We start from the raw sequence: 17,049 nt of genomic DNA, 5'->3' as shown, positions 1-17,049 counted from the left end.
ACTAATCGTCAAACTATTTGCTTCTTGAGTGAATTTTATTTCTGTCTTGACGTTGTCTTAAACTTACAAAAAGTAAAAGAGAGCCAAACTGCAAGAGGAAGGGAATTCAATTCCACATTCTTCCCAAACTATCCAACCCTCTTTCCTCCGGGAGTAAACCAACACTTCCACCTCAACACTCATGTTCCTTTCACACCACCCTTTACGACTTTTAATACACGCTGATGTACACGTAGATGTTATTTTCGAGTGCGTTAGTGCTCAGACTCTGAGAAGTGGTCGTCTGTTGTCACTCAGTTCTCCCAGGTGTCAAAGGTTAACACCCTCTCTAACGCACAAGTATGCAAATGCTTTCATTACAATTCAAGCTTCTTTTCATTTGCTTAACATAAGCATGTGTCCTGCCAGAGAGTGGACTGCCACCTCACAGACTCCCCTCGCTGCCATCGCCGCCCCCTTCAGGTCCTGGGCTTCTGAGGGTGATGACAACACAAAAGCACCTCACACTGGGGGCTGGGCCTGCATTTTGTGGGTCAGCAAACAACGACCAATGCAGCAACACCCTGTCATTCAGAGTCACCCCCCCCCCCCACTCACACTTCTTGTTGTATCAGCAAACACAGAAGTGGAGCACTGTTGAAGTTGTCGGGGAGTTTTTGTGTAAAAGCCCTAATGGTCTTGTTAGGGAATGATGGATTCACATGTTTGAGTGGGATTGTCGCCTTTCCAACAGTTACTGAAGACACTATGATTTAAAATATTTGGGCTGCATGGTGACGCAGTGGTTAGCACTGTTACCTCGCAGCACGGAGGTTGCAGGTTCGAAACTCAGCTGCTGCCTTTCTGCGTGGAGTTGCGTGTTCTCCCCATGCACGCGTGGGTTTCCTCTGGGTACTCCGGTTTCCCCCACAGATCACAACATGCCCTATGGGTTGTAAATTGTAAGTCGCTTTGGATAAAAGCGTCTGCTAAATGAATAAACATAAACATAAAATATTGTGGGTATAAAAATACCTAGCATACTGCACACTACATTTGTATTAAATAATAATACATTTTGGGGGTTAAACCATCAAATAGTTCCCTAGCACAGCCACTGCTGCAGCTCACTGCTCTCCATGGATGGGTCAAATGCAGAGATGTAATTTCACCAGCATGAGATGAGACTTTAATGTAGATCGATGTATTGCTACACTCCTAGATACTACCACACAACATTTTTAGCTTTATCTAGTATTTTTGTTTAATGTCGATTATGATTTGGATTGACGCCATAAAGTAAGTCAGTTATATGGAGAATTTCTGTTTCCTTCATTAAATTTGGTGTATTTTCTTAAACCTCATTAAAAAAAATTCTAAAGAAGCAACCAGACTAAAACACATTACACATAAAAACCAGGATCCTTGCTTTGTGGACTTTTACCGCATTATGAGTCACTGAAGCTTTTTAGAGATAATTCCAATGGATTTGTTCTGTTTTCATTTGCTTACAAGAAAATTGTGAAATTGTCCTCATCTGATAAGAAATCACACAAAGCTTGAGTTATATTTCACAACACGAAAAGACAAAATCTGTGCTGACAAAATCTAGAGATCTCCGTGACATAGTTCAGTTTGCAGCTGTGTTAAGACATGACTGAGCGTCACTCAAGAGAGCAAATTCAACAAAACCCAAAAATATTCCCACTAATGACAACACAATGAAAACAGCATCCTTTATCCCCACTAACAGGGAATGGGTCTTCTTTATCCTTCACTCCCTTGTTTTTGCTTTGTTGAAAAGCCCGTGCATTTTTCACCCATTATGTCTTGATTCATTTCCTTTTAAAAGATCCACATGCCACCTCTGAAAACACAACCTCCTTTTAGTTCAAACCCAGGGCAGGTGTCTGTTCTGGGCTCTGGTATGTGCGGGAGATCCCTCAAAGACAAAGGAAACAACACGTTCTGACAAGTTTTGTATTATAAAGAGAAGAAATGTGAGAATGTGGCTAAAAACACATGGCATTACTCATAAAAGCACCAGTTTTGGTTTTAGATTGCGACTTTGCCCTGATCAGTCATCGCTGCTTGCATTTGCACTGACCTCATGCATCAAAGAGCAGCTGCGTGCAAAAAGATTTACTCTGAATTTTTTTTCCCTTTGTAGCTAAACTGCAAACGAAGATACTTTGAAAAGTAAAACCACCTGGAATTAGTTCAGTCTTCTGAGTTAAGTATCAAAGTCATTGCCGAGACTAAAATTACAGCAAGGACTAACAAGTCGTTTAAAAATGAGCCTGTCAGTCATTGCTCTGTATTATGTTCTCTTGTTAGTATGCAACAGGTTGTGTATTCAAATTTATCCCAGACTGAGGTCCCTAGAACCCCCCTCGTCTGGCCTTTAAAGAAGGGGTGGGGTGGGGGTGAAATGGCTTTTTAGTAAAAAAAACATGTTAATTGTAATGAGTGTTGGCAAAGCAGTCAAATAAAGATGACAGCACACATTCATATGCATTCAGTTGTGTGCTCAGCTTGACGAAGTCTGCCCTGCAGGCTTAACAAAGAGTAGGAAGGAAGCCGGGTGGGGTGGGGGTGGGGCTGTAGGGAATGGGGTAGGGTGCGACAACACACACACACACACACGCACGCATGCACGCGCACACACGCACACGCACACACACACACACACACACACATGCAGGGTGCAGCCCACGTCCTGAAGTCTCTCCAGTTTCGGGGTTATAGCCATGACAGCTGGGCCAGCACGCTCCACATGGGCCCATTCTCTCCTTAGCAGCCCCACCACCTTCACCGCTGCTGTCCACCTTCCCACCCAACCCTCCACTAAAAAACACTCAGAGACAAACACAGGATGCTCCCTCCTGTTTACTATTTACTTTTCACAGTGGCTAGTCAACTTGGGAGGGCTGATCACAGCCGTTACAGTCGTCTGTGGCAGTGTGTTCCAATTTCCCCTTATTTACTCAGACCTTGTCGTGTAACCATCACAGTTCTCTGATCCTTCAGGCACTTCTTTAAGTCAGTGGCTTCATGAACAGCTGTCAACCGGTGGCTGCTGAGGTGGTGAGACCGACCTTCAATGAGTAGCTCAGCACACACATTCTCACTCCCAGAGCTCAGAGATGTAAAATATCCAGACGTTACAAACTCTCCAAGGATGGAAGGAAAAATAACATTTCAAGTCCAACTTTGAGAAAATGAGACGTTAAGCAGCTATGTAAGACGAGACAGCTGTGTCAAGGCTGCTCAGACGTTCACATCTGTTCAGAGAAATAAAAGGAGAGGACCAGAGTGCCTGGCAGTGTGGTCCACAACAATAAGATCATTCCTGAGCCAAAAGGACTCCTGCTTTGTTTGAAGTGGGTCTGGTGATGACACTGGACAGCTGAACTGTGCTAGGTAAACAGGAGCTGGCGATTATCTACAAGAAGTTGGACATCTTCATCAGTTTTTATTTGTTTCTAGAAAAAACAAAATGCTTTTTCTCCGAGATGCTGTTGCAGGGTTGTTATTTTTACAGGCAGAGCTGACACTGAAAGTACCAGAAGGAAGCTATTATACCAATCACACACCAACAGGGGTCGCTATTGTCATTACAATAAGTAAAAGCAAACAGTTTTAAAACAGCTGACAGAAGTAAACCAAGCTTTTCAAAATGTGTATTTTTTCTAATTTAAAGGGGGTTTACATAACTACATCAGTTTCACATGTTTAAAAGTTTTCTTTGAGGCAGAAACTTTTTTTGATTGGGTTAATTAACCAAAAGGAAAGTCCAGCACAAATCAATTAAAGTATTACATAATGGAAACAAACTGGATACACAGAATAATTTAAACTTCAAAGAAGACTCAAAATTCCAAAACCCATTCAAGATAACTTGTTTGCATTTATTTAAAGATATTTTGTCTCAAGTGTAGTTTTGTAAATGACCCAAAGATTGTAGAATTTCCTACTGATTTGATCTCAAAATTAGATTAGAGATTTTTTTTTCACACATTAGTGGGCTATACATCCGTGTCATCTGGTGTTAAATATAGAAAACTTTAACATCGGGTCCAAAAAAAAAAAAGACAGAAAATAGCCATGTAATATTTGCTATGCTTTAGCAAATAATAATCTCTGACATCTAAGAAATCAGTAAATAAATTATTTATTCTTACTTTATTTTAGGAAGTCTGCATCCTGCATCTTTGCAGCCACAGGTGACTGTATGGACCTTTCACAATACTAACTTTGACTAGAAATTATTTTAGACAAAACATGTAGCCTCAGATAAATAACCTCAGAATGCTGATTTTATTTAAAACCCATGAGTATCCTCATGAAATAGTGTTATTCTCACAATTGTGAGGAAAAATCAAACTTTATTTATTTATATAGCACTTTCATGCAAAGCAAGCAACACATAGTGCTTAACAGATTAAAATGACCCATACAACCCACATTTCCACCCTTTCCCACACTTAAAACAATTATGACCCCCAATCCACAAACCATTTTCAGGCGCACACGCACGCACGCACGCAGGTAATGAAAGACACGCCATCAAGGGAGCCATCTGCCTTGACAGCAGCAGATCCACGGCAGCAGCCAATACACCAATCCAGGGCGCACTGGGAGGGAGGGTGGCAACCTCCACCACTACCCGGGCACTACCCAAGGAGCGCCCCAGCCGCCGCCACCAACCACCGGTCCCGAGGCAGAGGGCTCCACAGAGGAAACACTGGAAAAATACGTAACATGTAAAATAACAGGAGCTAATATGGATAGTAAAATATCCAATGAAATGTGATTATAGAAATAAAACAACATAAATGTGTAGGACAACAGTAATTAAAATATAAATAAATAAATAAATAAATAAATAAATAAATAAATAAATAAAACAAGCAATGCAATAAATAGTAATCAGTTCAAAGCTAAACTAAAAAGGTGGGTCTTGAGCCTGTTCTTAAAAAAATGACTGAATGGTTTTAATCTAACCCGCTTTTAAAAATTCCCAGTTCCATTTGTGTTTCTGAAGCTATGCTGAAAACACGTTTCAGTGTAAAAAGCTGCAGAAACGAGCATCAAACACCGTGACCGTGTGTCGATTAGCAGGGTACAGATGATCGGAGTCAAACATTCATTCACAACACCTTCCGCGTGGAGGGCTGTGTCACGTGATTCATACAGGAAGCGTCTTTTGATGTCAACTCGGTGCAGCAGGTTAGTAATCCAATTCATTTTTTATTCATTGGAAACGAGTTTGTCGTGTTTGTGATTCCGTGCTTCAAACAGCTCCTGGCTATGCTACACGAACATACGTAACATTAAGCTAACGTGTGTTGTTACCGGAAGTGAGGTTTGACAACTAGCAGGTGGCATTTTTGGTAAACGTGTCTGAGTTTCATTTTTCGGTCTTTTTCTTAACCATAAACAACAACAAAAGACGTGTAAACTGCATGGGCATTTTAGAAAACAAATGAAAAATGCGTTTAATGTGTAAAATTCGTCCACCGATGCGTCAGATCCATTGTGTTACCTTCGCTAGGCAGCAGATGATGTAATGTCATGATTTCCAGCAGTGATGTAGTTACACTAGTTGTTTGTGTCTGAGTTAGTTTGTTTTTAAAAAGAAAAAAATCAAACAGTTCGAGACGGAAACGGTCGCGGGAACTTTGGTGGTGTTTAACAAAGTAACGAAAGAAGACAGCGATTTTATTCAGGGGTGACAGAATTAAGCACAACACTGGGGCCTAACAAGTTTATATACTACAAAGAGACCTTCCATGCACAAGCTTGAAAACAAAGTTGATTGGAACAAATATCTTTCTGAACCTCTCATAGCTTAGTTCTGGTGATCCTGTGTGAACTGTAGCCTAAGCTGACCAGGTCTGATCTCCTGCTGCTATAGTCCATACAGATGCTGTAGTCCAGAAATGCTATTCTGGACTTTGTCTGGAACCAGTAGTTTTGATCTACTTGCCTCATCTGAAACCAGTCTGCCCATTCTACTCTGGCTCTGACATCAACGATGTGCTTTCACCATCCTGACTGCTGCTCATTGCATTTTGTCTCTTTGTCGGACCATTCTCTGTGAACCCTAGAGATGGTTGTTGTGGGTGAAAATCACTATACCACAGCTGGTTCTGAAATACTCAGAACAGCCCATCTGGTGCAAGTAACCATATGTTTAAAGCCGCTAAGGTCTTCTCCACTATCAGCTGGAGTGATTTAAAAGAGACATGTAATGAATTAATGCAAGTGCATGGAGATATAAAAGCTATTTTCTAATCTGCTTTGCTTTACACCCTGAATCACACATATGTTGTACTTCCATTTAAATTAAAAGAAATGATGTAAGTTTTGACTATGTCTTTCACATGCTTTAAGATTTGTTAGCCTAAAATATTCGTAAATAAAGTGACTACAAATCGGACATAGCATAAATAAACTTAGTGGTCGGCTGATAATGGTTTTTCTATTGCCGATGCTGATATGCAGGAGACATGGTCAGCCGATAGCCAATATGTTTTTTTCATTGTCGATATTTAAACATTTTCCGTCATATTTTCATGCTAAAATGTCACTAATACAGGGTTTCCCCCATATATTGGTCTACCCCTACTTACCACATGGCCAGATTGTTTGCTTTGATTTTCTCCACGTTTAGTACTCCTGTCATCCTGGAATAAAGATTCGATGCTCGCTGGATTTTCTTCTCCTTGTCTGGTTAAATGACATAAATATGGTGATAGGCATTTCTAATTCTATATGCTTTTCACACATAACCCATCTTCTTAACTAGCACCCTCCCTGCACCCGTCCCCCCCCCCCCCCCCTCTACTGTCCACTCCTTGTTTCCTCCTCTCCATGATTGATGTCAAGTTGTTGTTGTTATTGTTGTTGTTAGCCTCAAGGGCAACATGCTGATTATCACTTGTTAGTCACTTTGGACAAAAGTGTCTGCTAAATACATAAACATAAAATAACAGTTCGAAAATAAGCACTTTCTTGGCATCAAAATGTGTCTTACAAATTCACGGAGATCACAACCCATGGCACATATCAAACGGGATTAGAAAATAACTTTCATAGTCCCCGTGACTTGCATTCATTTTTTCCCTCCCTTTAGGGAGTATCCTCCCTTCTGGCTGGCTCATGGCTCTGTACTGAAGAAGTACAAAGAGATGCAGCAAACCTTTTATTTGTGAAAGGAAATTACAGAAAACCTGAGTTTAGAGGACGTAGAAGTCAGCAGTTGGACAAAACATCATCAGACGGCAGGATTTGGAGTCTTATTTCCTGATATTTGGAAATCTCGCCTCAGATTGGCTAACAGCAATGTGACTCTACCACCGACTCAATTGCTCTGCAACATTAATATTTTATCTCCACAAATAACACAAGCCTGAAGGAGTTCTGCCATGTGGTGGAGTTGCTAATGCTAACGGTTAGCTTCTACTAGCTGAGGCGTTCTCTGCTGTTTACCTGGACGCTAATCCAACAACAGCCTTCCCCGCCACGAGTCAAGATGGGTGAATCCATGAATGCTAAGTGACAGTGTGATGCAGATCTGTCAAGATTTTCAAGTTTTAAATTTTTAACGTCTATTTTCTATCGGAAGATAATGCTGGAGGTAGGTGTGGGAGACTATTTTCATGTCAGCCTGCATGAAAAACTCTGAAATAATAATAAAAAAAATGGTTTTCCAGTGAAGTTGACCTTTTAAGGTGATTTAGTAAAGAGTTATCTATTTCAGAACTATTTATGAGGAAGTGTGTAAGCTGGGGGCTGATTATTAGTCACAGTGTATTATAGCTAAATGAGCTAAATGGGCTTATCAGTCTCATTCATAAGGGAAGCATCTGACCATTTGTGGAGTTCCCTTGTAGGGCTTGTCCGTTACTAATTGGACCTCAAAGACTCATTTGGGACTTGACAGGATCTATTTGATGCTTTTTTCCAGATCTCAAGTGCACAGTTGTCAGATAATTCTTTCTTATAGAAGTAGTCTGACTTGGAACCTGTAGTCAGCGATTCACACGAGCAAGAAAGTTTAGAAGGTTGTTGAGAGTGATACAATCCCTCCTTGTGGTTCATTTAGGCAGATTAATCAATTTGCAGCACAGACGTAGCATGACCGGATTTAGAGTTTGCAGAAATGAGGACAGCTTGTGACAGAGAAGGAATCAAAATTTTGAAGCAGAAGTTCCATAAATGTAAAGTCAGGATAAAAAAAAGTGAAATTTGGACTTTTATGTTTGCACTGCTACTGTGCAAACATGACCGTGAGATGTTTTAGCATAACAGCTGCTTCACTGGGTTGCTGTTAGGTGTGCTCTGTATAATTTTACATTTAAAGAAGTAACTGGATTTAACTTTTACATTTGTTTTCTTGAATGTGCATCCGTCCTTCATGCTTCCCCATTTATTTTTATGAACAACAACATGGGATTAAATAACACATTTAGTCATTTTTGATTGTGTTCCTTGGATTATGTTTGTGGGAAATATATATATTTTAGGTGAATATGATATTTAAAAAAAAACGTGAAATAGGCCATTGCAATTAAAATAATCCTCACTGGTTATTTAATCATCCAGGATGGCATCAAATAACTGATTATGGTTTACTCCAAGAACCTGGAATCGGTGAAAGAGTATATTAAAGTCTTCCACCTTTTCATTTTATTATATAGATTATTTGGTGAATACTAACTTTAGTTTAATGCCATTGTTGCAGCTCACCGCTCTCCACGGGGGTGGGTCGAATGCGAAGATGTAATTTCATCAGTGTGTAATGACGGCTAAATCGGACTTTAAAAAGAAGCGATATATTATTTATTCACTTTTTTAGCTTGCTCAATTAATTGTTTTCTTTCCTTGCAAAATCATCTAAGTGGGTGGGATTTTATCAGAAGAGTGAGAGTCAGAGACGGGAAGCTCAGTGCCCCTGAGCAAAGAGCAGAAGTCCACATCCACAATCTGCTGTGTTCATTTATCGCTGCACTCCAGACTGAATCCAGCCTGTCGGGGAGTCTAAAGAGCTAGAGACCTTACGGAGTAAATGAGCTAGTCTACTTTTGGAAAGGCATTTGCAGAGTATCGGTGCTTAAATCAGTCGTCTGTCTTGTTAGTTTGTTATTTTAGTTGAAGTTATTTTTTAAATATTTCTGGGATCTTTAACATCTGCATGTGTCTGTTTGTAATATGTTTTATTGAGTTGTGTTTTCCTGGATGTTGCTGATTTATATTTGTTACGGATTTAATGATTATGAACTTTCATCTGTCATGATAGATATTAATCCCACAATCGTTCTGTACTTAAAGCTAATAATATGTTGTTGTTTTTTTTTTTTAATGAAATTTGATTTCATTGCTCACCTGGGGTCTAATCATTATGCTCCTGTAGGATTTCGGAGTGTCAAGACTAAAAGATGCTTATAGCCATCGTCCTGCTCCTGGTTGCTTTTTGTGGAGGACGTGGTGAAGAAGCATCAAAGGAACAGAGATCTGGCCATGTTTCGGTGGTTGTGGTGGGAGGCACGGGGGATCTGGCGAGAAAATACCTGTGGCAGGGGTTCTTCCAGCTGTATGAGAACCAGGTCAGCAGAGGAAACTCCTTCTCCTTCTACGGTGGAGGACTGTCACCTGCTGAGAAGGCCACGCCAGTCTTCTTTGAGATCATGAAGGCGGTCAACTGCTCGATGGGCGTGTCGCAGGAACTCTGTGCCATCCTGAAAGAGCAGTTCCTGCGGCTCTCGCAGTATCGGCAGCTGAAAACCACAGAGGACTACCAGGACTTGGCCAGGCACATAGAGGAGCAGCTTCACCAGGAGGGAATGACGGAAGCAGGGAGGCTCTTTTACCTCTCAGTTCCTGCTTTTGCATATGCGGACATTGCTGAGAAGATCAACAGCACTTGCAGACCGACCGGTGGGCCGTGGCTGAGAGTTGTGCTTGAAAAACCGTTTGGACATGACTACAGGAGTGCCCAAGTGCTGGCAACTCAACTGAGGAACTCCCTGAACGAGGAGGAAATGTACAGGATTGACCACTACCTGGGAAAGCAGGTACAGCCAGTTTAATAATCTGCACAGTGTTTTTCACAGCTTTGAGGTGTAATTTCATATTTTTACTTTATGACAGGTTGTGTCAAAGATCCTTCCATTCAGGAGAGAGAACAGAAAACACTTGGATCCCATCTGGAACAGGCACCACATCCAAAGAATAGAGATTGTTTTGAAAGAAACGCTGGATGTTAAAGGTAAATACGGGTTTGATCTGAGCTGGCTCTACTTACACATTCATAGCTGTAGCTACATTGTAGCTCATCACCACCACTGTGTGAACCATCGACATATATACTGGACAATTCATTTCCACTGGCTCCAATAACACGTTTTTTTACTAAAATGGGAGGTGGCCACCACCGCCATTTTGACCGTGTCACAGGTTCCGTCAAGCCCAGACAATTCCACAAAAGGGAAGAGAGGTGGAGCTGAGGGTGGGGCTGTAAGGCTGGGATCAACTGACGTCACCCGGTCGAACTAGCTACAAGCTAACCTGAAGCTTACCTAAAGCCAACGCGGAGGTGGGAGCTAAACTAACAGAGGTAGCAACCTAGCTACAACCGAAGTTAACTGTGCACAACACCAGAGCTTCTGAGTCAGAGATACGCTGGGCTGACCGCTGCGTAAAACCGGGTGGAAAGGTTTCCATCCCAGAGCTCCACAAGCCGGCAGCCCGCGCTGCACACAGAAGCCGCGATCAGACAGAGATGCGCCGAGCTGCGGGGAGACGAGAACGGGTGGAAAACATCGGTCTCCCGAGAGCTCCACAAGCCGATAGTCGGAACCCAGCTCCACCAACATGTTATATTTCAACCCATTTTCTAAAGTGCAGCATTATGTTAAATGCACTGGGTTTTACCCTATTACATTTAAATTTCATGGTTAAACAGTACATGTTAAAAGCTAAGCTCAGCTCGGCAGTGACCTAAAATACATAAATATAATTTTACTTACCGAAAAAAATGAAGTGGCGACTCCTTGGACGCTCTATTAGTGCAATTAATGCCACAGCAAGTCATTTTGTCCAACAATTGCACAAATAAAATCCAAAAACGAATACACAAACACAGAGACTCAAAATCCCGGAACAGTTTCCAGGCCAGACCGAGGCTCTACTGAGGCCTTTCCATGGAGCTAGCTCTGTGGTCACATGGGTCTGATGCTCATTAATTATACAGAATTTTAGGCTTTTAATACACTTAAACAGAAGAGTGAGAAAAAAATGCACCCCCCTCAGAGTTGTCATGAGTGTAAACTAGATAATTTAAACCAAAAACATGTTTTGGTACCAGGCTGTAAACATGTTTATTTCTGCTGTGAAATTGGTATTTTTAACATGGGAGTCAATGAGGATTTGCTCGCTTCTGACACCAGCCCCCAGTGGATGAGGGTGGAACTGCAATTTTGGTACTTCCGGGTTGGCCTCAATTTTTGAGCCGCATTGTGGGGGCTTGGTGTGAACGTGTGCGTGAATAGGTGGAAGACTGATTGTGTTGTGAAGCGCTTTGGAGGGTTGAAGAACCCTAGGAAGGCGCCATACACACACAGGCCATTTACTAATGACTTAGAATAAAAAAGTCTTCCTGCTTCTACGAGATTAGCCAGAAACTTGTGTTCATGTACCCTCTCAGGTCGTATTGCCTTCTACAATGAGTACGGTGTGATCAGAGATGTTCTACAGAATCACCTGACTGAGGTCATGACCCTGCTGACAATGAAGCTACCTGCAAATGTGAGCAACAGTGAAGAAGTTCATAGAAACAAGCTGCAGCTCCTCAGCTCCATGCTGCCTTTAGGAAAGAACCAAGCTGTGGTTGGACAGTACCAAGCCTACCAAACCGAGGTGCAACAGGAGCTTAATAAAACCAACCACGCCAGCCTGACACCAACATTTGCAGGTGAAAGCAGCGCTCTTTCATTTTCTACGCTTTTTGTTGTTGTTTATCTCTAGAAGAATTAATTACGATGCTTTGATGTGATTGTGTTGCAGCGGTTCTGGCCCACGTCGACGAGGCCCGGTATGAAGGTGTGCCTATTCTTTTGATCTCAGGGAAGATGTTAGACGAACGAGTGGGATACGCTCGCATACTTTTTAAGAACGATGTCTTTTGTCTTCAAAACCACAACACTGTCCACTGCAAACCCAAACAGATAGTTTTCTACTTTGGCCATGGTAGCCTTCAGTACCCAGCAGTTCTTGTGAGTAAGAACTTGTTCCAGCCAGCAGTGACGGACCAGGGGTGGAAGGAAGTGACTGAGCACAATGATGTCAGCGTTTTAGGTTTGCAGAGTTCAGACTACTATGTTCAAACTCCGGTAAAGCAGAAGGAAGCCTATGCAGAACTCATCTCTCACATCTTTGCTGGACGAAAGAATAACTTCATCAGTACGGAGAACCTGCTGGCCTCCTGGGTTTTATGGACACCGCTCCTCAGCAGCCTGACCAGCTCCTTTCCCCGGATCTATCCTGGCGGCGTGGACAACGGAGACATGCTGGACGTCCATCTGAAGGGGAAAGAAATCCTCTTCAGCAGTGAGGTGGTGATTATCAGCCCCGATCAGGTCGGAGGTAATACGGTGAACGGTTTTCAGGTGATGCAGGGCAAATTTCGCAATTCTGACATGGTGTCTGCCTGGAGCGAGGAGCTGGTAGAGAGGCTAGCTGCGGACATGCAGGAAGCAGCAGAGGCGGCGGTGAACGAGGGCGGCGTTTTCCACCTGGCCCTCTCCGGAGGTTCAACTCCTCTGGCTCTGTTCCATCGTCTGGCTCTGCACCACTTCTCCTTCCCCTGGAGGGACACCCACTTGTGGATGGTGGACGAGCGCTGCGTGCCACAGACGGAACTGGAATCCAACTTCTACACTCTGCACCAACACCTCCTGCAGCACGTCAGGATACCCTACTACAACATCCACCCCATGCCGGTGCAGCTCAACGAGCGCCTCTGTGTGGAGGAGGACGGAGGAGCGCTGCTGTACGAGAACGAGCTCAACAAATTGGTGAACGGCTCCAGCTTTCACTTCGTGCTGCTGGGAGTCGGATACGACGGACACACGGCCTCTCTGTTCCCCGGCAGCAAACCGGAGGAATTTGGGGAGAGTCTGGTGGTGCTCACAGAGAGCCCCGCCAAGCCTCATCAGCGCATGAGTCTGACGTTCAGCGCCATTAACCGAGCACGTAGGGTGGCGCTGTTAGTGATGGGTAAAGGCAAACACGAGCTGATCACCCAGCTGAGCCGAGTGAAGGACAAGTCGGACAAATACCCCGTCATCGGAGTGAAACCTGCCAATGGCAGGCTCGTTTGGTATATCGACTATGATGCCCTTTTAGGATAGCGCGTGTGTGTGTAGTGGTGGGGGGTTATATATTTACGGTTTCATTCAGACCTTATAGCTGCTTTGGATCACTGGATGGTGAAAAACAATGTGAACCAGTGCAGAAAAGACCAGTTTTGAATGTTTTAACCTAATGACTACAAATCAGTTCCACTTTATTTTATTTCTCTTCTTTAAGATCATTTTTATTTTATTCCTTTTAGGTTGAATTTAATTTATTCAGCTAAATCATTAAAGAAGGTCACATCAGAACCTATACCCATTTATTCAGAGTGTTAATGATTTGTAGTTCATAGATTAAAACTATCTTGAATATTTTACATGAATGCAGATCGTTTTTAAAATAATAAGTGTAGTGAGTGTGAGATGAGTGAAGCATAAACAGGTGCTGGTCATATAATTAGAATATCTTAACAAAGTTGATGTATTTCAGTAATTCCGTTCAAAAAGTGAAACTTGTATGTTAGATTCATTCATTACACACAGACTGATATATTTGAAATGCATATTTCTTTAATTTTGATGATTATAACTGACAACTAATGAAAATCCCAAATTCAGTATCTCAGAATATTAGATTATCAATTAAGACCAATGCAAATAAGGAATTTTTGAAAACTGAAAAGTATGAGCATGCACAGCACTCAGTATTAAGTTGGGGATCCTTTGGCCTGGATTACTGCAGCAATGCAGCGTGGCATGGAGTCTATCAGTCTGTGGTTCTGCTCTGGAGTTATGAGAGCCCATGGTGCTCTGATTGTGGCCTTCAGCTCTTCAGAGTTGTTGGGTCTGGCCATTGCATCATCCTTGCCTATTACATCTTACTTTTTAAATCTTTTTTTGTCTTTTGAATTTTTTTGTTCTTGTGAAGCACCTCGTGATTTTTATCTTGAGAGGTGCTATATAAAAGATAATTTTATTTCTTTCCTCTTCACAATACCCTGTAGATTTTTTATAGGATTTAGCTCTGGCCAATCAAGAACAGGCATACTATGGTCCTTAAAGCAAGTACTGGTAGCTTTGGCTCCGTGTGCAGGTGCCAAGTCCTAATTAAACCTGCATCTCCATAAATTTGGTCAGCAGCAGGAAGCATTAAGTGCTCTAGAACTTCCTGGTAGATGGCTGCGTTGACCTTTGACCTCAGAGAACACAATGGACCAACACCAGCAGATGACATGACACCCCAAACCATCACTGACTGGAAACTTTACAATGGATCTCAAGCAACATGGATTCTGTGCCTCTCCTCTCTTCCTCCAGACTCTGGGACCTTGATTTCCAAAGAAAATGCAAAAATTACTTTTATCAGAGATCACAACTTTGGACCATTCAGCAGCAGCACAGTCCTTTTTGTCTGTAACCCAGGCGAGACACTTCTGACGCTGCCTCTTGTTCAAGAGTGGCCTGACACAAGGAATGCAACAGCTGAAACCAGGTCTTGCATATGTCTGTGCGTGGTGGTTCTTGAAGCACAAACTCTAGCTGCAGTCCAGTCTTTGTGGGGACAGCAGGAGCTCAGGAGGTAGGTTGCTGGTTGTCCAGTAATCAGAAGGTTGCAGGTTCTATCCCAGCCACAACCAGAGAATGCTGCTGTTGCGTCTTTGGGGAAGACACTTAAACCTGCCTTACCTGCTGGTGGTGGTCAGAGGGACCGGTGGTACCCGTGCTCAGCAGGCCTCGCTTCTGCCAGTGCGTCCCAGGGCAGCTGTAACTACATTGTAGCTTATCACCACCAGTGGTTTTTGCTGTACAAATACAGGCCATTTACTTTGTGAATCTCGCTTTGTCCCTCTATTAAAATCGCTTGGACTCAGAGCCCTATGAACAGCCAGCCTCTTTAGCAATGACCTGCTGTGTCTTGTCCTCCTTGTGCAAGGTGTCGATGGTCGTCTTTTGGACAACTCAAGTCAGCAGCTTTCTCCATGGCTGTGTAGCCTACAAAGCTAGACGGAGACCATTTAATGGTTTTTGCTGGTGTTTTGAGTTAATAAGCTGATTAGAGTGTGGCACCAGGGCTCACCTTTTCACAATATTCTAAAATACTGAATTTGGGATTTTCATTAATAGTCAGTTATAATCAAAAGAAATAAACATTTGAAATGTATCAGTCTGTGTGTAATGAATGAATCTAATATACAAGTTTCACTTTTTGAATGGAACTACTGAAATACATCAGCGTTGTCCTGATATTCTAATTTTATGACCAGCACTTGCATATGAAGCTGACACGTCTGCAGTTTACAAAATTTGCAGCGTTTTTTCATTGAACCTGGTTCTAAAGGCCAGTTCCAACAAACATAGGATGTTTGTTTATATGAATGACTTCTCAGGTTTAATTACAAATGCAGTTATGTATAATCAGAAATGGATGGGTTGGTGTCTTCACAGCAGTGACAGAAACATTATTCTGTTAGCTGAGAAGGACCAAAGGTGCTCCAGAAATGGATATTTTACTAAAAATAAGAAATGTACATGGTTTTTTTTTATTAAAAAAAAAAAACAAATCAGTGACTTTATACAGCGATGATCCTTTAAGAACATTTAATAAATGCAACCTGAAGGCTTTTTAAAATTTATCAATTTAAATCAGAGGCGAAATGGCCAAATATCAGAGAGTAAGATTCCAAAGCTTGCCATCTGAAGCTAACGTCTACTTTGGCTGAATCCTCTATGCTGAAACAGACACACCGGAGTTAAAATCTTAAATTTAAAGTGTGCCACTTATCAAACTGAGGTTTTTTACTTTAAAGTCTCATGTCATGTATTAAAGCTACCACGTTTATTTGTGTACGTTTTAAAAATACAGCTAAAGAATGATCAGAAATGAAGAAATGCACATTAGCTAAATAGTTTTTTTTTTAATTATTATAAATTTAGTTTGTTTCTTTTGTTCTAAAAGGCAATAAATTACACTTGAGGTTTTGCCTTTGCTCTCTGATTTCTGGGGCTTTTTTCATGCAGTTACATCTCACTTTGTATGAAGTTATTTGGTTTAGAAAAGTCCCCGAATGTCCATGAACGTCTCATGTCAAGAGTTCATCCTAGGAAACATCACTTTTTACTATATTTACATAAAACCAGTCCATTTGCTGGTTTCAGGAACATCAAACAAAAACGTTTAGCTCTTTATTATAGATTTACTGATCAGACGCTGCATCTCCACAGCTGAAGAGAAATCCAATATTAGCTCACATTTCTGACTATAAGTCAAATTCTAAAACTATTTCTTTTCATAATTTGGGGGCTAAACATTAACACACTGCTGATAAATAATGCAATGCAAGTCAAATTTAAACATCAAACTTTAGAGAACTAGAGATTCTCGCAACAGGTTAAAATTCAGCATTCGTCAGGAAATTCATGCAAATCTTTATAAAGTAAAAAAAAATCTGGTTAAATCATGTAAACAAGTTAGAATAAAGCTTCAAAATACTAGTTATGAACTAACAAATGAGCACATTAATGAAAACTCATTTAAAATGTTTGACTTCCGCTTTGTCCTAGTGTGTAAACTATATTTGTACTAGCTTACTTTGTTATTTTGTTCTGTAAAACATGCCGTTAACATTTCTAACTACAACATCTGCTTCTCGGCAGGAAGCATTAAAACTTTTGGTGGATTAAGCCACTTGCACTTTTTTTTTTTGGTTCA

The 17,049-nt window shown here is 41.6% G+C and overlaps 1 protein-coding gene across 3 annotated transcripts; it reads left to right on the top strand.

Moving 5' to 3' along the window:
- The first annotated feature begins 5,121 nt into the window (after positions 1 to 5,121).
- Positions 5,122 to 13,568, top strand: h6pd (hexose-6-phosphate dehydrogenase (glucose 1-dehydrogenase)). Of its 3 annotated transcripts, none has more exons than XM_015958954.3 (5): positions 5,122 to 5,211; positions 9,401 to 10,061; positions 10,138 to 10,255; positions 11,693 to 11,959; positions 12,052 to 13,568. In XM_015958954.3, the coding sequence occupies exons 2-5, from the start codon at positions 9,426 to 9,428 to the stop codon at positions 13,395 to 13,397; spliced, it is 2,367 nt and encodes a 788-aa protein (XP_015814440.3). In that variant the 5' UTR covers positions 5,122 to 5,211; positions 9,401 to 9,425; the 3' UTR covers positions 13,398 to 13,568. The 3 variants fall into 3 exon arrangements, with proteins under 3 accessions (XP_015814440.3, XP_015814439.3, XP_015814441.3); XM_015958953.3 differs by lacking the exon at positions 5,122 to 5,211 and adding an exon at positions 8,935 to 9,051; XM_015958955.3 differs by lacking the exon at positions 5,122 to 5,211 and adding an exon at positions 9,076 to 9,096.
- The last annotated feature ends 3,481 nt before the right edge of the window (positions 13,569 to 17,049 follow it).

Source organism: Nothobranchius furzeri, chromosome 3 (genome assembly GCF_043380555.1).
Source record: "Nothobranchius furzeri strain GRZ-AD chromosome 3, NfurGRZ-RIMD1, whole genome shotgun sequence".
Lineage (NCBI taxonomy): Eukaryota > Metazoa > Chordata > Actinopteri > Cyprinodontiformes > Nothobranchiidae > Nothobranchius > Nothobranchius furzeri.
This window is presented reverse-complemented; position numbering and strand designations above follow the sequence as displayed.